Source organism: Diplodia corticola (genome assembly GCF_001883845.1).
Source record: "Diplodia corticola strain CBS 112549 chromosome Unknown scaffold6, whole genome shotgun sequence".
In the NCBI taxonomy this organism is placed as follows: Eukaryota; Fungi; Ascomycota; class Dothideomycetes; order Botryosphaeriales; family Botryosphaeriaceae; genus Diplodia; species Diplodia corticola.
In genome coordinates this window covers 14,325-36,425 of record NW_017971485.1, presented here as the reverse complement: position 1 = coordinate 36,425, position 22,101 = coordinate 14,325, and the positions used below count along the sequence as shown (strand labels likewise).

Sequence of the window (22,101 nt, the reverse complement as noted above, 5' to 3'; positions counted from 1 at the left end):
GTCGCAACCATGGTCGCCTGAAGCGGAAAGCCCGCACGGACCGTGTTTGATCAGTCTACCAGTGACGACACCCACCCTCTCCCACCTTGCAACCTAATCCCGAAATCCGCCAAAATGCTCGACATCGCAAATGACAGCGCGCCATCGGCCAAATGCTACTTCACGCATGCCATGCTCGGCGAGCATGTGAGCGAGAAGCATCCGCCGACCAAGAAAAAACCTTTCAACACCATCTTGGCTCAGCCTTTCTCACACACCGTTCGTTGCTGGACGCCCCGCCGCCACGTGACTTTGATCGTGCTAAGCTGAGGGCAGGCTGATTTGATCCTGCCTGACGACGTCTGTGAATCGATACGACAAGAGCTGGACGGTGATGCGGCCAAGTTTCACTATGCCAGAGTTTACATGTCGCTTGGCCAGATCATCGACGGCGACTTCTTCAACCACTACATCAAGACTGGTAAATGCAGCTGGCGCCTTTTGCCGGCTATTCGCACTTACCAACACCATTTGCAGGGAATGTCTTGATGATTTCCGAAGGCCGCCGTAAATTTGATAATGTCTTCTCGCTCCGTGAAGGTATGGCTCTTCTTGCAGATGGCGGGCAAGTGGGATCACGGCGTTCTGACATTGTTCTCAGGCGTGTTGAGGCTGGAGCTCGATCGCGTAACATACGAACAATGCGGTCTTGTGGGCAAGCCGATCCCTCATGGCGGCAGAAAGCACACCAAGGAACGATTCGGTATGCAATCCACACTGGCTTCCGTGACTTGAGCACAGCCTACTGATGTCGCCTAGCCATTGAGTTGGAGCTTCGCCAACCATCCATGCTGCACGGAAAAAAGGGCTTCGAGCGCATTGTATGGGCGTTCAAGAATGTGTTAAACCACTCTCTCACATGGCTCTTCCATGATGTCCAGAGCCCCCATCAATCTCCTTCAGGTATGGATTCCCCATGTCGATGACCAAGAGCGCCCTAACACCCGTGTCGCAGGCCCGATTCTGGCGCATTCTCCGCAACTCCTCACGGCCCAGCCAGACTGCCTCAAACTACCCCAGGTCAAGGTTCCTGCGTTGACCTCTAGCGCTGACCTCTGCGACCCGGAGTACAGTACCGAGGTGCTGGAATGGCTCGGGATGGTCAGCCTGGAGTCGCCACGTATCAACGCCAGCGACGACATTGACAGCTTTCTGAGCCGCTACGAGGTGCCCATGCCGTATCGCTCAGATGGCGACGCGGATGTGCCAGCTACTGAGGATTTGACCAGGCTGCGGTGGCGTGGCCTCATCCCCCCGGCTTTCCTACTACGACTCTGGATGACTGCGAGGAGGGGCGTTGCTGGTGGCAGCGTTGGGGCGCAACGGGCTTGGATGGCGATGACTGTCGCGGGTTTCGAGGGTGAGACGTACACCATGCTCGGTATCGGATCGCGAGATGTGCTGAGTTGGGAGTGCAAATGAGTACGTGATGGACACGGTACAGGATTGGAAAACTCGAAACAATAATCGAGCGCATTTTCGGCTACATCTGGCTCACTTTGCAGTTTCGGGTTGGTAGGCAGCCACCGGGTTTTCCCTTTTGGGCAACAGGGTCTTCACACTGGTGTGGGTGCCTTGACCAGCTACCGCCGCCGGTCGCACGTGCAGGTGACTCATTCACATCAACCGCTAGCCTACTTAAACCCCCCTTTGCCTTCTCTTCCTCTCTTTCCTTCCTTACCATCCAAACTCCTCCGGGAGCCTCAACTCACTGACTGACCGACCGACCACCAACCGAACGAAGGAACCCCGACAGAACAAACGAACAACCCAAGCGACCACAGAACGAACGAACCCATCGACAAACCCGAAAACAAACCCATCGATCTACTGAACCGACCGATCAACCAAGCCAGCCGAGCGAGCCTCCCTCTCACCGAACGCGCACCCTTCCACCGAACCTGCCACTGAGCGAATTTACCATCGAACGAACGTACACATTACGGAAACCAAACCCAACCCAGCACAGAAACTATAACCACAACACGACACGGCACCCTCAGCACACCACACCACAGTACGACATCCCAACCACAACACAACATCCCAACCACAACAAGACATCCCAACCACAACAAGACATCCCAACCACAACAAGACATCCCAACCACAACAAGACATCCCAATCACAACAAGACTCCCAATCACAACCAGAAATCCCAATCACAACACGACTCCCAATCTCAAGACATCCCAATCACAACACGTCCCAATCACAACACGACATCCAAATCACAACACATCCAAATCACAACACATCCAAATCACAAGACATCCAAATCACAACACGACATCCAAATCACAACACATCCAAATCACAAGACATCCAAATCACAAGACATCCCAATCACAACACGACATCCCAATCACAAGACACCCAAATCACAAGACATCCCAATCACAACACGACATCCAACCATAGCACAACACATTATAGCACGACAAGCCATAGCGCAGCACATCAACCATACCACAGCATGCCAGCACACGGCAGAACACGTAAATGGAAAACAAAGCGTACGGCAAGAGGAGGGACACCAGCTACCGAGCTCGCACTTCTACGTAGTGCTGGTGACTAGTAGCCGTTGCGATCGCATCGGTCGATCGGGAGACGGCGAAGCTAAGACGAGCTCCTATATAGTCTCTAGTGTGTTTGATTGAATTTGAATTGTGTTTTACTTGGTGGTCACCGTGATGAAAATCTGCATTGACTTTGGCACCCAGGGAAGTATTTCTTGCCCACTTCATTGACTGCGCTTTTCCTTGAATCATTTCCCGACCACCACGTTTCTCCTCCCGTCCCCCATACACCTCTACCCGACCGGCCAACCAGCCAAACAATCACACCTCAGGATACACATCCGTCCTCCTCAACAACGGCACTTCCTTTCTCACCTTCTCCAGAAACGCCAGATCCAAATCCACCAACGCCAACGCCGGGGGCGGCTGCCTCCCCACCTCGTTGTAACCGTCGAGCGCGTCGAAGCCGCCCAGGTCGGCGACGACCTCGCCCCAAGGGGAGACGACGACGCTGTGGCCGTAGGAACAGCGCTTCTCGTTGTGGAAGCCCGACTGTGCCGCGGCGATGACGTAGGATTGGGTTTCGATGGCGCGGGCGCGCAGCAGAGGCTCCCAGTGCGCCCGTCCGGTCGGGACGGTGAAGGCGGAGGGGTAGACGAGGACTTGTGCGCCCTGCCGGCGGAGGGAGAGGGAGATCTCGGGAAAGCGGAGCTGTTTTGGGTCTGTGGTTAGCCGCCCTTGCTTACTTTCTCCTGGCATGGGACGTGTGTGTGTGTGTGTGTGTGTGTGGGTGGGTGCTCACGTCAAAGCAGATGGTCATGCCAACGCAGCCGACCGGTGTCTGAAATGGTGCCGAGATGGAGCTGCCCCGTTCCACGCTCCTGTGCGGCAAAACAACAAGTCAGCCATGGCCCGAGGATGCATGGGGACGAAGCAACGCTGTATGGCGGGGAAGACGCGTACGTACTGGCTCTCCTTCAGGGTCGGACCGCCCTGGATATCGACGTCGAAGAGGTGCAGCTTCTGGTACCGCTGCACGATGTCGCCGCGCTCGTCGATCCAGATCAGCGTGTTCTTGATCTTGCCGCCGCTGGCGCCATCGACGCCCTCGGCGGGCTCGTGGATGCCCACGTTGATGGGCAGCTTGGACCGGCGCGCTTCGTCTTGCAGGCCCCGCACGAATTCGCTGTCCTGCGCTGACTTGCAGAGCGAGACCGTCTCGGCGGGCGAGGAGCCGATGTAGTCGCTGGCTTCGGGGAGGAAGAGTGCCTGCGGCGGTGGGTGAGTAGGGTTTGCCTTGTGTGGTTTCGGGAGTGGGTCTTTTGGGGCAGCATAGAGGGCAGCCTGACCTTTGCACCTGCCGCTGCTGCCTTGGTGACGAGCTGGCTGCATTGCTTGAGATTATGCGCCATGCTCGCTGTGGAGCATATTTGACCAACCGCCTGTAGGATGAAAGGTCAGCTCCCCGGCACTACATGGTGCGTGCTCGGATACCGAAGTGAGCAAGACACAAGGATGCCTTCCTGCTGAACGGATTGTGACACCCTCGTCCCAAGTGAGCGGCCGAGAATCGAGAGTGGGGGTCAATTCGTTCCGAGAGCAGCAGTTGGGACATGTATCTCGACCGCTGCTTCCTTGTTTACCAAGACCTTGAGACCAAGGCATCAAGAGAAAGCCTCAAGAAACGACACCATTGCGGTAACGAATTGGCGAGCGCTAAGAGGAGCAGGGCTTTACTTACAGCAATAGCCATTGTGATTGCTCGTGGGTGTCTCGCACAATAATAAGCTTCCTCTCTACTTCTCTCGTGTTTCCTGGCTCTTTCTAGCACAAGGCTCCCGGACTCTCTCTTCGACAGTTGATCTCTCTGGCTGGAGCGGAAGAGCTGACGTTGATGACGAGCCGATCGTGACCGCGGGGCAGATGAAGGTACTTGTTCCTCCGAAGGCCCCGAGCCGACACCGACCTACCTCACCACTGCAGTCCAACCTAGCTTTAGCACGATGAAAAAGTACTTCAGATCTGGAGGAATGGCGCGGACAATGCTGTCTCTCTTCTCTACATGCCTTGTCCTTATCGGTTCTCCCACCACCGCCAGCGAGCCACGCAATCACCTCAATCTCCAAAACGATTGCGCAACGCTTCCGGCCGTCCCATAACGCAAAAGGATTAAGAAAAAAAAAGAACAGGATGGTCACTACGAGGGTCGAACTCGCGACCTTGGCGTCAACTCTTAATCCCCTGGGAGGATTGCCAATATTAGCACCACGCTCTAACCAACTGAGCTAAGCGACCTGTTGCTGATGTGTTCACAGCTTGTTACCAAGCTGGTGATTGAAGTAAAGGAAATTTTGTAAAATCTATATACGCAAAGCATTTTGCCCGAGGATAAATATTAAAACAATCGAAACGAGATGCTGTAGATAGTTTCTTTTTTCTAATCAATCGCCTGCCTTATAGAAGGTGGCGGAGTAGTTGAATCGTCCGAGCTCGTTTAAGTGGTTGAATTCGGCGTATTGACGCATTTGTCCGCATTCAAGACTAATGTTCACGCCCGGGCGCTGGATTCAACTACGAACATTAGTAGAATTCAGTATCGTTGTGAGACGAGCGTGCCCGGGTGAGCTCAATACTTCCGTCACCAGCTGTGTCCCCGGCAGGTACGGTCATTTACCCGGTATTGACACCAATAATGACTACCAAAGCTCTCCTTCGACCCAAGTAATTTGTCAATGTTCTTTTGAGGTAGACATCCTTTGATCCGTCATCGCATCATGTGCATCATGTACTCGTCTGATGAAGTCTAAAGGTGGATCCATAGCCTAAACGGCAAAGATCACGGATCCAGGCCTATTATACTTCGATATATCCGGGCGCGTTTCAGGCACCGCCACGTCTTGGCTCAAATGTCTAGGCTCAACACGAGAGTTCTACAGCTCAATGGACGACACCAAGCTCGTCCAAGCGTCCAACCAAGTGCGGGTAAAATGTACGGGTAAAATGAGCCATCCATCACACCCTCGCATCAAACCACTGTATAGTAGTGGCGATGGTATTTCCCGACATTTCTAAAATCTGGGGAAGCTGGAGCTACTCGCTAAGGTACAGGCTGAAATGCTTGGGTGCCCCACGCTCTGTTTGGCCTCGTAAGAGATGTACGCGAACCGACGGCCCGCAGCGCCTTTCTTAGGGGCTTCGACTATTGCAGGACTTGGATGTTTCTAGTAGATTCAATACCTTTTTCACTATAAAGCTCGAGGTGGTTCTCAAGAATTGTTTCCAGCCATCCGACCAGACAGCCTCTTCATCGCCTTTGCACATCTCATCACTCTGTCCAACATCAGAATCATGCATATCTCCACAGTCCTGACCTCCGCGTTCGCCGTGCTGGCCGCGGCTACCCCGGTACCAAGCCCGCTCGAGGCCTTCAAACGCGCTGGCCCAGCAGCCGGGCAAGTCATCACGAAGTGCTCTTCTCCAGGCATGTTGGCGTTGGCATTCGACGACGGGCCATACCAGTACACGCAGACTTTGGTTGATACGCTCAACGCAGCCGGGGCCAAGGGGACCTTCTTTGTGACCGGCACGCTTTACGGTGAGCATTTTCGATGCTTTAGGAGCTCAGCTGCAAGTCGTGCAACCCCAGCACCGGCCATACGGTCCGAAGTGAAACAATGAGATTGCAACACTATCTTTGGATCAGCTTGCATCTGTACATACTTGACTTTCCTGCCGGCGACCAATTCACGCGGGGGCGAAAGAGCTGACACTTGCTTTGCAAATGGCACCCAGGCTGCATTTACAACCAAAAGACGGCGCTGCAGAACGCGTACAGCGCCGGCCACCAGATCGCCTCGCACAGCTGGAGCCACCCGTCGAACTTCGGCTCGCTCAGCGCCGCCGACCTGACGACGCAGATGCAGAAGCTCGAGGGCGCGCTCGTCAGCATCATCGGAAAGAAACCGACGTACATGCGTCCGCCGTACCTCGCCACGGGCGGCAGCGTGCAGTCGACCATGGCGACGCTCGGCTACCGCATCATCACCGACGACGTCGATAGCGGCGACTGGAACGGCTACAGCGTCGCTCAGAGCGAGCAGCAGTTCACCAACGCCGGTGCTTCTGGCAACGGCCATATCCCCCTCATGCACGAGACCTACCAGTCCACCGTGACCCAGCTCGTTCCGTGGCTGATCAGCTGGGCTAGCCAAAACAACTTGAAACTCGTGACTGTTGGTAGGTCGATTCTACTTCTTTCTCGGTGTGGACGAGGGAGTGCTGATTGCGACTAGCCGAATGCCTTGGCGATGCTGACGGAGCCTATACGAGTGGCACTCCGGCTTCTTCACAGACTTGTTAAACACGAGTTACGGGTAGGAGATGGACCGGTATCGGAGGATATTGGATGTCATGGTGGATTCTAAGTACATAGTTGACGAACGGTACCAATATGACTTCCATTTCCTCAAGGACACGTGTGTTGACGCTTCTTCGCTACCGCAATCCTCTTCTAAATTCAGAAAGACAGTCCATTCCGCAAAGCTGGAGGCTAAAGTTCGTCAGCCGTATAGGCGTTTGATAGGCGAAATCCGCTATGATGATGCGGGCGACGGCACCCGGTCGCCTGAATCGTGTAGATATTGTGCGCCATTGTCGTTCAAGTAAGGCTGATCTCGGTATTCAAAGCTGTCGAATGCGCATAGACTTCGACGGCGTAGATGGTGAATGGGCTCAAAGGTGCATCGTGTTGAGGATTCCCTCAACGCGGATGATGACGCAGATAATGATGACTGTAATGGTGACGAGGAAGGATAGGATGAGCATAAGAAGGGCCGATTGCAGTTGCGCGTATCGGAGTTCTGTCTTCTGCTGGGAGAGTTCCGTTTTGTCCATGGTTCCTGCTGTTGTTGTGCTTGATTCCGAGCGCGAGGGTGGTCGAGTTGATTTTGTAAAGGTCCACGAGGGAGTTTGAGATCTGATTCTGCTTTGTCTCGTCTTCGGGTTGCGGTAACAGAGAGATTTATATTCAGTGCTGCGGGCTTCTTCGGAGGCAAGGCTGACCAGTGGTACGCTACCATAACGACCTAGCGAAATCCCTTTCGTGGTACTCAACATGGTCTATGAACCACAAACTTGTCTTGGCCGGCGAGGTCCAGAAAAAGAAGTGACCCTTGACCTTGGGAGAAGGCCCATTGTCGCCATAGGCCGAAACATGGGTGCTGGAGAAAGGCAAGGCTGAGGCATTGCTTGTGAACCCATATGCCCAGTAGACTGGTAGCTGCCTAGGGGCGGCCTCTCCGGGAGCTGAAAAACTTCCTTGGGTCTGTGCATGGAAATGGGGTCCGCTGAGGCGCAGCCGTCTCTGCCTTCTGCCCCTGCGATGCTGTGCAATACCTTCGTTGGACAAGCCCGCTTTTTTGAGAGCTCACTTTTCCAGACCCCGTGCCTTGATGAATCTGTTGACCTGGTCTTTGCAAATCTTTTCGTTGTACTGCTCCCAAACCTCATACAGTGATACCATCTCCTGGACGCAGTCGGCCACAGCCTCGATGTCCACGGTTGAATCTGCGAGCCAATTCATCAAGTGCTGCATCTTGACAGGAGATGCCCCGCCAGTGCCGGTCTGTTGCTGGGCAAGGCCTGACATTGCGCTTTGCATGTTGGCAGCAGTCAGCATGTTGATGCCGGCTTGCGTGGGCCCAAGTGTCACGGCAACGACCATGGCAGCGATTGCAATGACATGAGGCGGATGGAGCAGGGGCAGATCTGTCAGATAATGGTCGTTTATGACGTATTCGGCCTGGGCATACTCCTCATGGGTCAGCTTGAAGCTGGCTTGGAGGTCTAGCAAGCTGCGGTAGGGATGGTGTATGATGAGCTGGGAATTCATCTCTGAGATGAGGCTGAATTCGCACTCGCCGAGCTTTGAGGTGTCGGGAAGGATGATGTCTGTGGGGGTTAGTTGGAAAACGACTCGCAGTGAGGTGAAAGTTCACTACCTTGCCACGCTTGACGGGCCTCTCCAAGAATCACGCGGATGTGCTGGGGGCTCTCCTCCATCTTGCAGGCCAGATAGAGGGCAGTGAGTATGACCAGATTGGAATTGGTCCTCCGGATCTCGATCTTGGTGTAAACGCGGCGAATGTAGACCTGGGCAGTGGCCACGGCTTGCTGGGACAGTTTCAACCTGCGGACGAGTTTGCTGAGCTCTGCGAGGGAAATGAGCATGTGCATGGCGCGGCAGAGCTGGGACGCGTACGGCTGCAGAAATAGATGTGCAGGAGGCGGCGGTCGGGAAGAGGGTATTTCTGAACCAGTTCCTTGTTCTCATCCTCGAGGCTGCGGCGGATCTGGGCCAGCTCCGGCTTGGTGTAGGTCCAGAAGCGGCGCTGGGAGGAGCTCCAGTAGCTGGCAGACATGGCGGCAGGCGGGCAGCTGTCACGGGCGGAGATGAGCCATGCCACGGAGGCCAGCGGTCGAGGAGCTGGCTTGGGGAGGATGTGGAGCCGTGCGGTCACAGAAGGCGCGCACGGGCAGGTTGCAGAGCCGGCGGGAACGAATCGGGGCGCGATTGGCGCAGGGGGTGGGGAGGGCGGGCTAAGGGATAGCCTTTGGTGTTGTGGGTACCGGGCGCGGGCTCGGCTTTTCGCGGCCACCCATTCGCACGCTGGCCTTTGTCAGACTCCGCTGCCTCCAAATCCCAGCAACGCCCCACCTCACCCAGCTTCCATGCGCTTTTCGCGGCCTCAGCTCGCCGCAAAGCACTCCCGACGTCTCCCTCGACCGCCGGGCCCTGCCTCTCTCCCTGCGTGAAATGGCCTCGCAACAATCCAGATAACCCCCCCGACCGACCATGATCCTCGAAACCGCCAATGCCCAGGATGCGCGGGTTGAGGCGCTCTGGAGCCAGCTCGATACCCGGAAGCAGGGCCATCTCGACCTCAACGGCCTCAAGCGCGGCTTACGAAAAATTGACCACCGTACGTCGCCCGCCCGCTGCCCGCCCGCCCGCTGCCCTCGCGCCCGCTGACCCTCCGACCAGCGCTCAAGAACGCCGACGACCTCCTGAAGGACGTGCTGAAGAGCGTCGACGCTGACGGCAACGGCGAGATCTCCTACTCCGGTCAGGCATATCCCTCGCGCTCTCCTGCCCGTGGGCGACACTGACTACGGCCCCAAAGAATTCCACCAGTTCGTACGGCAGACGGAGCACGAGCTCTGGCAGCTCTTCCGAAGCATCGACCGCAACAATGATGGCCGGCTGGAAAAGAGCGAGCTGCGAGCGGGCTTCCTGCGCGCCGGCCTCAGGGTGCCCGACTCCAAGCTGAACCAATTCTTCGGCGAGGTCGACAGCAACAAGGATGGGGTTATCAGCTTTGAAGAATGGCGGTACGTTTGCGCGAGCGAATTGCGGCTCCGCGCATGCTGACCACGGCCTGCACAGGGACTTCCTCCTGTTCATACCCGCCGAGACCCCCAGCCTGAAGGCGGTCATGTCCTACTACTCGTCGACTGTGCAGATGAACCCTGAGGGCGATGTCGGAGTCAACGACGAGCTCATGAACGGACTAGGTACTTGGCTACTCCACGCTCTCTTTGGCTCACTCATCGGCATTGCAAAATCCCACTCCACCTCTTCCCTGCCCCCAGTCGAGCGCGAGAGTGAGACTTCTGCATTGATGCAATCCGGCCCGCAGCGCCCAGCCACCGCGCAGCCGCCCCTCCTCCCGCCCGAAGTAGGCCTCGGAGCCTCGACCGCCACGCCCGAGAGCGCCGAGAATTTATGGCAAACGCATGTGGAGCCGGTGCTGACTGCTTGCGTCCCGAATCCAGGCTACTTTGCGGCGGGAGGTGTCGCTGGCATCGTCTCTCGTACAACAACCGCTCCCCTCGACCGTTTGAAAGTGTACCTCATCGCGCAAACCAGCACCGCCGAGACTGCTGTAGCCGCTGCGAAATCCGGAGCTCCCGTCGTGGCGGCCAAGCAAGGCACCAAATCTCTGGTGATTGCCACAAAAGAATTGTGGGCTGCCGGCGGAATGCGGAGTCTCTACGCAGGTATGCTGGAAAGCATCCAACATGGGTCGCAATTGCTAATTGGAGCGCAGGCAACGGTTTGAACGTGGTCAAGGTCATGCCTGAATCGGCCGTGAAGTTTGGCGCATTCGAGGTAGGCGCGATGGGAGAGCTCGGATGAATTCTACTCACAAGGCACAGGCATCGAAACGCATGTTCGCCAAGATCGAGGGCCACGGAAATCCGCGAGACATCCACACCTGGTCGAAATTCATGGCCGGTGGCTTTGGAGGAATGGTTTCCCAGTGAGCATAGCCTGCCTACCTTTGAGAAGGGGAACGAAGCTCCTAATTCGTTATCAGGGCCGTGGTCTATCCATTGGACACCTTGAAATTGTGAGTAACCAAGCGTCCAGGAGGTTTGGCTGGGTTGCATCAGGACTGACGTCATCGCGTAGCCGCATGCAATGCGAAACCGTCTCCGGCGGTCTTCACGGAAACAAGCTAATTATAGCAACCGCCAAGAAAATGTGGATGAAGGATGGCCTCCGTTCCTTCTATCGCGGTCTGCCAATGGGTCTTTTCGGGATCTTCCCTTACGCGGCCATCGATCTGGGAACGTTCGAATACCTCAAACGCGCCGTCACGACCCGCAATGCCGAGAAACGCGGTTGCCACGAGGAACAGGCCGAGCCAGGCAGCTTCATGACTGCATTCATCGGTGGATTCAGTGGTGCCTTCGGCGCCAGTCTTGTCTACCCGCTGAATTTGCTCCGCACACGACTACAGAGCCAAGGCACGGTCCTGCATCCGAGGACGTACACTGGCATTATGGATGTCACGCGTCAGACAATCAAGGGTGAAGGTGCCAGGGGACTCTTCAAGGGCCTGACGCCTAACCTTCTGAAGGTCGTGCCGGCCGTGTCAATCACCTACGTGGTGTACGAGAAATCTAAGCAGGCCCTTGAACTTCATTGAGGATTCTCCAAAACGAACTAGAAAGCAACAGCACCGGCCAAACCGAGAGCTGCCAAAGAAAAAAAGAAAAAAGCATTATGACCAGCCATAGACTGCTGCTGGACCAACATCAAGCTCGACATCCAGAGATGATCCAATGCGTCGCTTCCAAGTTGAACGCGCAAATCTTTTTTCTTCTCCGAGCAGAGATACCCCTTCGGCTCCTCCACCGAGCCGTTTCGTTCGTCCTACAGCCACAGTACGATTTTCAAAATTTTAACAATCAGGACATGATGCTTTCTTGGGAGTTTACTCGAAGGGGAGTGACTTGGGATGGGAGACTGGCTACACAGAAGATGGTGACCTGAGGATGGTACAGAGAACAGTCTTTACCAGGCACATCTAACGTTTTCTCATAATCACTCATTGTCTCTTGTCCCTCTTGTACCTCCGGGGGCCCGGCGTTTTCCCGGCGTGTGCATTGAGTGTGCGAGCGAAATTTACGTCTGCCAATTAGACAGGAACAACGGGGAGGATGGAATCATTACACTGGGCCTTTTCCCTTTGTCACTGGAGTCGGGGGATGCCGTTCACGGAACGGCAGATTGTTTTCCTGCACCTTTGGGTGAGACAACATGGGCGGGATAAGGTGTATGGTGGGAGGGACGGTCATCTCAAAGCGGTTTAGACTAGTGGTCTCGACGACGCCCTTTCTTCTAAACAGGAGAGAGGTGCACGAGTTTCGTTCCCTTTGTAACGAAAGATTAGACGAGGGGGAGGATTAAAATACAAGGAACCCGCACGTTGACGATTGAAATATATCTTCGCACTGTATTACTGATGTGTGTTGATTTACCTAGGCCATGGAGCCTCGCGCCGGGGTTACCACGGAGTTTATGCTCTCGTCCAAAATGAGGGAATTCCCGCTTTCCCTTTTTTCCCAAAAGGTGTAATCCATATCCCTTGCCTTTCCCCTTCTCCGACCAACCGTTTGAACGCCATACCCCATGCCAAAAACGAGTAAAAGTAGCAAGACTAGTAAAGGAAAGAGAGGAAACGAAAGAGGACGACAATCAGATGCCCCAATTGTTTGAGGTGCGTCAATCCCACATCTGCCTCCGACCGGTCTGGACTATTCAACAAGAGGAAAACGAAATTCCCGGTGCATGGTCTGTCAGAAGGACCAGCATCCGTCGTCTATCAGACCTCTACATCTGAATAGCACGCGCGCAAAAAAAAAAAAAGAAGAAGAAGAAGAAGAAGCCTCCTGGAAAGCGCTACATAAGAAATAGAATAGCGCAGCGATTACTTCCATTCAAAAAGAACAAGAGGGAAAAATCATTTGGTAATGACGATCAACAAGACCAGAATCACGATCAAGACTACGATCAGGGTCATGCTCCAGTTCTCGCGCGCGCGGCGTCCGACCTTGGCGAGGCGCTTGCCGGCGCGGTCGAGCTGGCTCTGGTGGCGGTCGACACCCTCGTCTACCTCGTCGAGCAGCAGGACGTGGCCCTCGAGCTCGTCGCCGATCTGGATCGACAGCTCGCGCTGGCGGCCGATGCTCTCGCCCAGCCGGTCGAGCTGCTCGTCCTGCTGCGAGATGACCTGCTGGTGGTACTCGTGGATCTGCTGATTCGACAGCTCCGAGTGGTCGGCGCGCTCTTCGTCCGGGTCGTCGCGGTAAGGGAAAAGGGCGGCGCGGTTCACGTCGTCATCGTCGTCGTCTGCGTCGGTGAAGCGGACGGCTTTCTTGTTGGTCGTGCGCGCGGGCTTCTGCGAGCTCGCGGCGGCGAAGTCCGCGGAGAGCGCAGGGTCGTTTGGCGAGGAGAGGGTGGCGGCGGCGCTGTCGCCGCCTGTGGTGCTGAATTGCGCCGACAGATCGTCATACTGCGCGCGCAGGCGCGAAACTTGGTCTTGAAGGGATCTGTGATAGAGAGAGGCTGGGGGTCAGCAGGGCGGCTCGTCCGGCAAGTAACGGTCGTGGTGGTGGCTTGCGTGGAACGTAGGGAGTGTGCATCACGGGGGGGAGGGTGGGCGAAGAGAGGCGGTGCCATGGTGCTGGGAGGGTGGAGGCTGTGGTGGTGGTGGAGGTGCGGCGGGTGACGGACTCGTCCGGGTTCTGGGAAAGCTGGGCGTCCAAGGCGTCGATGCCGGAGGAGAGCGACTCGAGCGAGCGCGAGATCTGACCATCTTGCGAGTTGGGCGACAGGTTCAAAGACACGGCGCGCTGGCGCTCCAGGAGCGACAGCTTGATGTGGTCTGCAAGGAGCAGCAGCTGGGCTGGGTTGGCCATGGCCATTGTGGCTGCGGAGCGCGGGGACGGCAGTGGCAGCGGCAGTGGCAGCGGCAGCAGCAGCGGCAGCGGGATTGCGGGCTGGGGCCTGGGCTCGGCAGTGTGGTGGGAGAAGGAGGGCGATGGCGCGGATGCGGGACGGTTGGAATGTTGCAGCAGAATCGGCGGCTCGCAGGGCTTCGCAGGCGCGTTGCTCAGGCTGTCGTTGCGCGGCGCCGCCCGCCCGCTGTGAGACGTCGGGGATGCGCACGGGCGGCCTGCGCTAGCCCCGGATTCACCCGCCCGCAGCAGCTCGTCGAGTTCCAGCAAGACACTACTCGACCAGACGCATTCCTCGCTCGTGCGACCCTGTCACCGCCCGCCCGCATATAATGCCCAGGTGCCGGCCAAAGTCGACGCCGCTGCTGTGACGGTCCACCCGCTCGCTCCCACTCCGACACGCCAGCCTGACATGGCCGATGACAGCCGTCGATCCAGCGCCTCCAGCCGCGCCGACACGCCGCTCCTCCAGGCCAGCACCGCGCTGACTCCCGACGCCGACATCACCGCCCGCAACCTGAACACCATGGACCGCCAGCCCGAGCTGATCATCGGCGGCCCGCCCAGCGCGCCCTCGCCGCTGGAGCTCCGCGCCTTCGCTTCCCAGCCCCAAAAGAGCCGCTTCGCCAAACCCGTCGAATTCCACCAGCTCGAGCTCGTTTCGCCCTGCGACAAGAACCTGTGCTGTCTGATCTGCATGGAGCCGTTTGTCGACCCCAAGCGTCTGCTCTGCGAACACACTTTCTGCGACGCATGTCTGAGCAACCACATTCGCTACGCCGTCGGCCAGTCCTTCAGCTATCCCGGCAGTGGCGCCCGCTGCCCGACCTGTCGCCGCGAACTTAACATGGACACCGAGCCGCGCGCAGTCTCGAGAATCATTACCAACATGCTGGACGAGCTGCTCGTCAAGTGCCCGAACAAGGCCGAGGGTTGCGACTGGCAGGGCCAGCGCTGTGAGGCCCAGGACCATGTCGACTTCGCCTGCGAATACCGTCTGGTCGAGTGTCCTGCTCGTGCATGCTCCCATCCTGTGATGGCCAAGGATCTGGACAAGGAATGTCTGCACAGCTATGTCAACTGCGAGTACTGTGAGGAGACCGTCATGGTCATCGCACTTGAGGTGAGGAAACTGTCCCCCCGCTTCTTACCTTGGCTAACTAGGCTCTACTGAAGGCGCACCACCTCAAGGCTTGCCCTTTCCGCATGGACGAGTGCCGTGACTGCAGCTCCGAGGTTGTTCGCAAAGAGATGGAAGTGCACCGCTCAAACATCTGCCCTAAAGCAATCATCAACTGCCCTGCCCTGGACTTTGGATGCGACCACAACTGCCAGAGGGATCAGATGGACGAACACAAACGCGGTTGTACAATCGCCAAGATGCTGCCCGTCCTGCAGCGTATGAAGACGCGTGAGGAAGATCTTGAGGCTGAGAACAGCCAGCTTCGTCGCCAGGTGTCGTGCCTTGAGCAGGGCCTCAATGCGCTGCAAGCCATGGTCGCCCTCCCTCCAGGAGCTACCGCCTACGAGGTCCCTGGTGCTAATGACCTCAACCTCAACAATCTTGCAGATGCCAACAACCAGGACATGATTGCGCAGCACGAGTCCTTGCGCAACGAGATTTCACGCCTGAGCAACATGATCGCCGAGGTCGAGGCCCGCACCAACATTCAGCTCCACAACGAGGTCCTTCGTATCAACACCGACATGGCTCGCACCGATGCCGCCCTTGGTGCCATGCGTAGTCAGCAACAGTGGCTCATCAATGCCCGTCTTCATGCCCTCACCCAGATGCGTGCCAACGCAGCTGCGAATGCCACTGGCGGTTCCACTTCCAACACTACTGCAGGCGCTGCTGCTGGCTCGACTGCTACCGCCGGCGCCAGCTCCCGCGGCACACTTTCTCCACTTGTTCCCACTAACGCCCCCGCTGCATCCTCTTCCTCCACACGTCCGGTACGTCGGTTGAGCGATTCAACTCGCCAAGGCACGAAATTATGAAAGCCATGCTGAATTCTCATATCCCCATTTGCGTTTTCTTTTCCGTTTTTACTTTTCATTTTAATGTAACACATCTAAACACGCTGTGCTAGGGAGACTATCAGTATCGGTATGGTGCTCGTTATGATTCCCGTCATGGAGGCTCTACTGGTGGTGGCCATCTCAGTCCTGGCCCTTCGGCTCGTCGCGAGAACAGTGACGGCCATTTCTCTGCCGCGTGCTACCAGTCCGATGGTGCTCGCTTCTCGCGGCTCACGGAACTCCAACGTCAGCACCAGTAAACGGGTTCCATCTTCTTTCTGATTCTTTTCTTCTTTGTTTGCTCCAACCATGGGCGCAATACTGGCGGACTGGGGCGCTTGACGGGGTCAACCGGCGAACTTGGGGCAATACTATGGAGGAGACAACCGGGAACTTGGCGTCTTGAGAGTAGATTGGGTTGTGCTCCTTTTCCATTTTTTTCTTTTTCCCTCCAACCACCCCTTCTGGAAGGGGGATCTGAGGGTCATCAACTGAAGAAGAGAGTCTTTTTTCTTTTTTTTTGCCATGAAGTTTCTGAAGCAAAACCAACCAGTAGACCGAATTTTCTACAAAAACAAGCTCTCGCGGGCTTCACACACAGACAGACAAAACACAAATGTTCACAAAAAACCTCCCCGAGAATTGGGATCTATCATGTCAACCTCTTTTGACTTTGTGGTTCGTGCGTGGCAAGCTGCGTGCATGTGTGACGACGGGCCCCGCAATGCAACGATATTTGGCAGGAGACGGGACACACCGCTTCAGTCAGTGTGTTTGTAAACTTTGGATCTGCGCTATGTGGATCGCGCGCAAGCTGCGCCTTCGCCTTTGTCCCTCTTGCATGCATGCAACTTTGCATGCATGCATAAGAAGTAACCTTCTCAGGGGACATGCAAGGTGGAGAGCGATCCAGACTCTCTCGCTTCACCCTACATTCCATCGGGAGGAGGCGGGATGCGTGGGCGGAAGGTGAGGCAGAAGAAAGAAAAGTTGGAAAGAAGAAAGAGAGTGCCATGTCAAGCATGTGCATGATTCAAAAACGTCCAAGTGTGCACAAAGTAAGAAGGGAAAATATTAGCTTTTTGCTCCCTTCCTCCTTCTCTGTCGTCCGTTCCCTTCCGTGTCTCAAAGTCTATGCTAAACTGTGATACCCTGGTATCCAAGCCAAAAAAAAAAAACATAAAAAAGAAATTCGAAAATGTCAGGCCACTGCTCGTTTCTTCTTTCCTCCATCATTGATACGCTGCTTTTTCCCAGGGTTCGCGGTGAAACCCCATGTCTCTCATCGCATCAGTCAGATTTACAATCATTGTCTTCCAAACGCCTGTATGTTCAACCATCGATATATTTCAGACCCTTTCCTTTCCTCTTTCTCTTCCTGTTTCCAATCAAGTCTGCTCCTCCGTCTTCTCCTCTTTGTGATCCTCCTCATAGCCCTCGGTCTTCATGTCCCGCAGGCCAAGGTCCTCCTCCTCCTCGGCGGTGCGCTCGTAGTCCTCAACCTTCATCTGCGCATCGGGCTCAGGGGCGGAGAAAGACTGGACGTAGCTGCTGGCGAGCGGATCAGACAGGACGATGGTGAACTTGATGCGACCCTCGATAGCATCGTCGAGCTGGGTGAAGAAGGCATCCCACTTGGCGCGGGCGGCGGGGTCGACCGAGTCGTGCTTCTCTTCCGAGTCGCCGAAAAGGTTGCTGCGCAGGTCCTTGCGGATGTTGGTGAGGAGGCCCTCCACGGTGGTGAAGCGGCCACCCATGGTGCCGGGTTCGACGAGCAGGCTGAGCTCTGGGCAGTTCATCGCGCACGACTCGGACTTGAGAATGTCGCGCGAGAGGTCCTCCTTGCAGCTCACGGAGAGGGTAATGCGGCGGCCCTGCTCGGGGACCTCACCGCCGGTCTTGACCTCATTGCTGCGGTAGCCGCAGTGTTCGCAGACGGTGGACATCAGGACGACCTGCTTGAAGTAGGGAATGTTGACCATCTTCATATTGGTGGTGCAGGGCTTGGTGCAGCCAGGGCAGCTGGCAGGGAACGAGTAGACCTGGTTCTCAACAATGTCCTCGTCATCGACGTTGTTGACCATGGGGCGCTCAGGCGCCTGAGGGTACATCTGCGTAGCTTGGTATTCGGGGCGCATGGCGGGCTCGGGTGCCTCAACTGGGCCAGAAGCTTCGGCATTGGGAGCCAGGCCGAGGGCAGTGTTCTGCTCGGGTGTTCTTGCGTACTCGTGCTTCGAGAACTTGGCGCCGGTCTCGCCGACTGAAGGTTCAACCCACGAGTTGCCAGCAGGGTCGTCGACGGTGATGGTGAAGGGGAACTTTTCGCCCAGGTACATCATGCGCAGATTGTCCATGACCTCCTGGATCTTGACCGCAACCTCAGGCACCACCTGTCTCCGCTCCTCCTGCTTCTGATCGAGATCCTGCTGAACCATTCTCAGAATACCCTCTACGTTGCTCAGTTGGCCGCGGCCTGGAGGGATCTCCAGATCAATATCCTCGATTCTGAAAATGCAAGTGTCGCTCTTGACAACCTGGCGGTTGAGATCGTCGTCGGTCTCGACCTTGAGAAGGTATTTGGCGCCGCGGGGCTGGATCTCTCCGGCAGGTTGGATTTCGGCGTTCTTGAAGCCGCAGTGCGGGCAGTCGAAAGACATGATGACGATCTCCTTGAAGAAAGGAATCCGAGTGAGGAGGAGCTTGGTGGTACCCTATTGTGCGGTTAGCATTTTCCTGTGCGCGCACTCTTTCTTGGAAGACTGACATCGTCATGGCAGTTCATGCACAAACTCTCGATTTCCTCAACGACCTTGGTGGGCTCGCCATCCTCGGTCATGGTGGAGGCAGCGTCCTGGACCTTGCGGCCCATGTCCTCGAAGAGGTCCTTTGCCAGACTCATGCCTGGGACCGACATGGTTGTAGGGTTGTGCTTGGGGCTGGCGGTTCGTTGAAGGCCGGTGGCTGTGGATATGGCGCGAAACAAGGTGCGCAGGAAATTCGTAGGAGCGGCGATTCGCGTGGCTGGCGGCGAAGTATTTGCGCAACGAATAGTCAGAGGATGTGGGGGTGCGGTGGTTGCTTAGTCGGCAGAAGCTGCTCGAAAAAAAGTAGGCGGCGGCGAGTGACGAAGATTTGCCCCGCGGCCGTGGACCGTGCGCTGCCATCCGTGCCTCAGCCCTACACAGGATGAGGATCATTGGCATCCGAGCCGACCGCCGATCAGTCGCTGCGCATGAGATCCATCAGATCAAGGCCAAAGCCATTGGCCGGTTTTGTCTCCTTCTTGCTGTTGGCAAGCAGTGCCTGGAGGCCTCCTTTTCGCGCTTTCGCTCTTTTCTTACTGCTGACATTGGCTGCCGCAGGCGCAGGGCTCGCCGGCGCCACAGCTGGGACTGCAGCACCCGATTCCACAGCTTGAGTCTGTGTGCATGCTGCCGTTGTCAGGGGCGGCATCGCCACCGCTGTAGCCTTCGCCGGCTTCCGCGCGCCCATGCGTGTCTTGCTCGATGGAACCTGCAGCCGTGTTTTGCTCGAGCAGCGAAGGCATGAATAGGTTTTCATCTTGTAGCATTTGCCAGCCTCCGATGGCTCGGGCTTCTGAACCTTGCTGCCTTTCTCCTTGGGCTTGCGCGGCCGGGCCTGCTCCTGCGTTACCGTGCATAAAATCCCGGGAATGAGAATGGTGCCACAAGCACCGCAGACCTCCCTCGTCCGGGACTCTGGCGGATTAAGGTCGTTCTCTGCCAGGAGGTGGCTGTATTGGGATTCCAGAAAAGACGAGGTTTCCGGGGAGGCAAGGGCCAAGACGTGAGCCGCTCCATCGAGGTGTTTGAGCCTTGCAGAGAGGTCTCTTGCTTCTGCCGCTGTCCGATCCATGGTGACGTCCGATGACGGTTGCGCGTCGGAGAAGAAGACGTGGGTTTGCAGGGCTGATCTTTCAAGCGACGGGCGAGGAACGCGCGCGCACGTGCTGCGCGTCGCGTCCAACTACCTTCCGCCCCGCGCCTTCTCTCCTCCGCCACCACCTTCCTCTCCCCATCCGCAGCTGCAAAAATGGCGACCGACCTTCTCGTGCGAGGAGGCCTGCGCATCGCAGTAGAAGGGTGTGTAAGTATTCGCCCGCACTCTCTTGGTGCAAACGCAAGACTCTAACAAGCTGCGCAGGGCCATGGCACTCTTCACTCAATCTACGCTTCGGTCGCAAAGGCGTGCGAAGCCAAGGCCTGGCCTGGCGTCGATCTTCTCATTATTGGCGGTGATTTCCAGGTACAGTCGCTCTCTCGTCTAGACTGAGACAGCCAAACGTAACTCACGCTCACAGGCAGTCCGCAACGCCTACGACCTGAACTGCATGTCAGTGCCCAAAAAGTACCGCGAGATTGGCGACTTCCACGAATACTACTCCGGACAACGCACGGCGCCCTACCTTACAATCTTCATTGCCGGCAACCATGAGGCGAGCAACCACCTGTCCGAGCTGTACTACGGTGGCTGGGCTGCTCCCAAAATCTACTACATGGGTGCTGCGAATGTCCTCCGCCTAGGCCCGCTGAGGATTGCTGGCCTGTCAGGGATATGGAAAGGCTACAACTACAACAAGCCGCACCATGAGCGCCTTCCCTATTCCTTCAATGACACCAAGAGCGCCTATCACGTCCGCGAGTACGACACCCGGAAATTGTTGCAGCTCAGGACGCAGGTCGACGTTGGCTTGAGCCACGATTGGCCGAGAGGTGTTGAGTGGATGGGCAACTACAAATGGCTGTGGAGAAAGAAGGACCAGTTTGAGGTGGATGCAAACAATGGGCAACTGGGCAGTGTCGCTGCCAAGTATGTATTGGACCGCTTGCGACCTTCCCACTGGTTCAGCGCGCATCTTCACATCAAGTATCCCGCAATTGTCGACCACAAGAACGGTGTCGCCAATGAGGCCTCCGCTAGTGCACCTAGTGCACCTAAGGAGCCGGAAGTCGAAGTCAGCCCGCAAAAGAACGAGGATGAGATTGACCTAGACATGGACGACGACGCGGAAATCCAGCAAACGGAACCCAAACCAGCCGTTGACAAGTCGCCTAGCACAGCTGCTCAGGTGAACACAGATGAAATCGACCTCGGACTGGAAGACGTCGAGACCGGTCCGGCCGCCGCTACGTCTGCTCAAGATACTCCGGCAGAAGTACCAGGGGATTTGATTGCACAGCTTCCCGCATCCTTCGCTCCTCATCCCGAACATCCTAAGCCAGCCGGACTGCCCTTTCCCGAAGATATCAAGAACGAGACCACGAAGTTCCTGGCACTGGACAAGTGCCTTCCCAGGCGCGACTTTCTCCAAGTTCTCGAGATCGAACCCATCAGTGTGCAGCCCACAGACGCTACTTATCAGCGTCCACTCCACCTGGAGTACGACAAGGAGTGGCTCGCCATCACCCGCGTTTTCGCAAAAGATTTCGTATTTGGTGATCCTGACGCCACCGTTCCCCGTGATCAAGGCGAAGCGCACTACCGTCCTTTGATCGAGCAAGAAGAGGCGTGGGTTGAGGAAAACATCGTCAAGCCGGGCAAGATGACCATTCCGGAGGACTTCGTCCAAACCGCACCGGTCTACGATGCCGCCTTCGGCCCGCACGTCGACGGTCAGCCGATGGAGTATACCAACCCGCACACCAAGACTTTCTGCGAGATGATGCAAATCCCGATTCCGTTTGACGCGACGGCAGAGGAAAGGGCTGAGCGCATGGCGAGGGGTCCGCGGAAAGATGAGGATGCAGGTGCCTACAGAGGCCGAAGCGGCCGCGGCTTTGCTGGTGGCGGCGGTGGTAGGGGCCGTGGCCGTGGCCGTGGAGGCGGAGGCAGAGGCAGCCGCGGCAAGTGGCGTGGTGGAGGATAAAGTCTGTTTGGCTGGGTCGGTATACTCTTTGGAGCCAAGCACTTCATACTGATATTCGGCGAAGGAGGGGGCAGCATTAACGAGAGATATCCATAAGGCAAGCGAGAGAAAAATAAGCAAAACACCTTTGGTTCGTGACATCCGGAGACAGTCATGCTTCACGCTCGAAGGGTGAGAAAAGCTATGGGAATGAAGGAAAATGAATGAGGACTTATGTAATTCGAACAGAGCCGACAACTGTATCTTGCGAAGAAGGTATAAGAACGCCTGTTGTCATGACCAACCACCACACGCCAGGTACCCCCGAAAGGGGTGAGAAGAAAAAA

The 22,101-nt window shown here is 56.4% G+C and overlaps 10 protein-coding genes across 10 annotated transcripts; 5 read left to right on the top strand and 5 right to left on the bottom strand.

The window, feature by feature from the left end:
- Positions 1 to 114: 114 nt before the first annotated feature.
- Positions 115 to 1,461, top strand: BKCO1_600016 (ribonuclease p 40kda subunit; the record flags this gene model as incomplete). Its single annotated transcript, XM_020277805.1, has 6 exons — positions 115 to 258; positions 316 to 460; positions 517 to 579; positions 641 to 742; positions 799 to 942; positions 995 to 1,461. The coding sequence occupies 6 exons, from the start codon at positions 115 to 117 to the stop codon at positions 1,459 to 1,461; spliced, it is 1,065 nt and encodes a 354-aa protein (XP_020133919.1).
- A 1,419-nt stretch (positions 1,462 to 2,880) lies between these two features.
- On the bottom strand, positions 2,881 to 3,951 carry BKCO1_600015 (carbon-nitrogen family protein; the record flags this gene model as incomplete). Its single annotated transcript, XM_020277794.1, has 3 exons — positions 2,881 to 3,270; positions 3,362 to 3,440; positions 3,527 to 3,951. 3 exons carry the CDS (start codon positions 3,949 to 3,951, stop codon positions 2,881 to 2,883), a joined length of 894 nt encoding a protein of 297 aa, XP_020133920.1.
- A 1,956-nt stretch (positions 3,952 to 5,907) lies between these two features.
- Positions 5,908 to 6,919, top strand: BKCO1_600014 (carbohydrate esterase family 4 protein; the record flags this gene model as incomplete). The annotated part of the gene is made up of 3 exons (XM_020277783.1): positions 5,908 to 6,154; positions 6,352 to 6,795; positions 6,852 to 6,919. The coding sequence occupies 3 exons, from the start codon at positions 5,908 to 5,910 to the stop codon at positions 6,917 to 6,919; spliced, it is 759 nt and encodes a 252-aa protein (XP_020133921.1).
- Positions 6,920 to 7,984: 1,065 nt separating this feature from the next.
- Positions 7,985 to 8,978, bottom strand: BKCO1_600013 (rna polymerase ii holoenzyme cyclin-like subunit; the record flags this gene model as incomplete). Its single annotated transcript, XM_020277772.1, has 3 exons — positions 7,985 to 8,508; positions 8,559 to 8,768; positions 8,819 to 8,978. The coding sequence occupies 3 exons, from the start codon at positions 8,976 to 8,978 to the stop codon at positions 7,985 to 7,987; spliced, it is 894 nt and encodes a 297-aa protein (XP_020133777.1).
- Positions 8,979 to 9,412: 434 nt separating this feature from the next.
- BKCO1_600012 (calcium dependent mitochondrial carrier protein) lies at positions 9,413 to 11,552 on the top strand (the record flags this gene model as incomplete). Its single annotated transcript, XM_020277761.1, has 8 exons — positions 9,413 to 9,539; positions 9,602 to 9,682; positions 9,741 to 9,948; positions 10,004 to 10,617; positions 10,668 to 10,729; positions 10,777 to 10,880; positions 10,938 to 10,970; positions 11,033 to 11,552. 8 exons carry the CDS (start codon positions 9,413 to 9,415, stop codon positions 11,550 to 11,552), a joined length of 1,749 nt encoding a protein of 582 aa, XP_020133778.1.
- Positions 11,553 to 12,869: 1,317 nt separating this feature from the next.
- On the bottom strand, positions 12,870 to 13,833 carry BKCO1_600011 (snare complex subunit; the record flags this gene model as incomplete). Its single annotated transcript, XM_020277750.1, has 2 exons — positions 12,870 to 13,458; positions 13,511 to 13,833. 2 exons carry the CDS (start codon positions 13,831 to 13,833, stop codon positions 12,870 to 12,872), a joined length of 912 nt encoding a protein of 303 aa, XP_020133779.1.
- A 445-nt stretch (positions 13,834 to 14,278) lies between these two features.
- Positions 14,279 to 16,148, top strand: BKCO1_600010 (traf-type zinc finger protein; the record flags this gene model as incomplete). Its single annotated transcript, XM_020277739.1, has 3 exons — positions 14,279 to 14,989; positions 15,043 to 15,822; positions 15,960 to 16,148. The coding sequence occupies 3 exons, from the start codon at positions 14,279 to 14,281 to the stop codon at positions 16,146 to 16,148; spliced, it is 1,680 nt and encodes a 559-aa protein (XP_020133780.1).
- Positions 16,149 to 17,276: 1,128 nt separating this feature from the next.
- Positions 17,277 to 18,802, bottom strand: BKCO1_60009 (zinc finger protein zpr1; the record flags this gene model as incomplete). Its single annotated transcript, XM_020277963.1, has 2 exons — positions 17,277 to 18,599; positions 18,653 to 18,802. The coding sequence occupies 2 exons, from the start codon at positions 18,800 to 18,802 to the stop codon at positions 17,277 to 17,279; spliced, it is 1,473 nt and encodes a 490-aa protein (XP_020133893.1).
- Positions 18,803 to 19,107: 305 nt separating this feature from the next.
- On the bottom strand, positions 19,108 to 19,764 carry BKCO1_60008 (rnase p rpr2 rpp21 snm1 subunit domain-containing protein; the record flags this gene model as incomplete). The annotated part of the gene is made up of 1 exon (XM_020277952.1): positions 19,108 to 19,764. One exon carries the CDS (start codon positions 19,762 to 19,764, stop codon positions 19,108 to 19,110), a length of 657 nt encoding a protein of 218 aa, XP_020133894.1.
- A 177-nt stretch (positions 19,765 to 19,941) lies between these two features.
- Positions 19,942 to 21,775, top strand: BKCO1_60007 (lariat debranching enzyme; the record flags this gene model as incomplete). The annotated part of the gene is made up of 3 exons (XM_020277941.1): positions 19,942 to 19,995; positions 20,053 to 20,154; positions 20,210 to 21,775. The coding sequence occupies 3 exons, from the start codon at positions 19,942 to 19,944 to the stop codon at positions 21,773 to 21,775; spliced, it is 1,722 nt and encodes a 573-aa protein (XP_020133801.1).
- Positions 21,776 to 22,101: the final 326 nt, after the last annotated feature.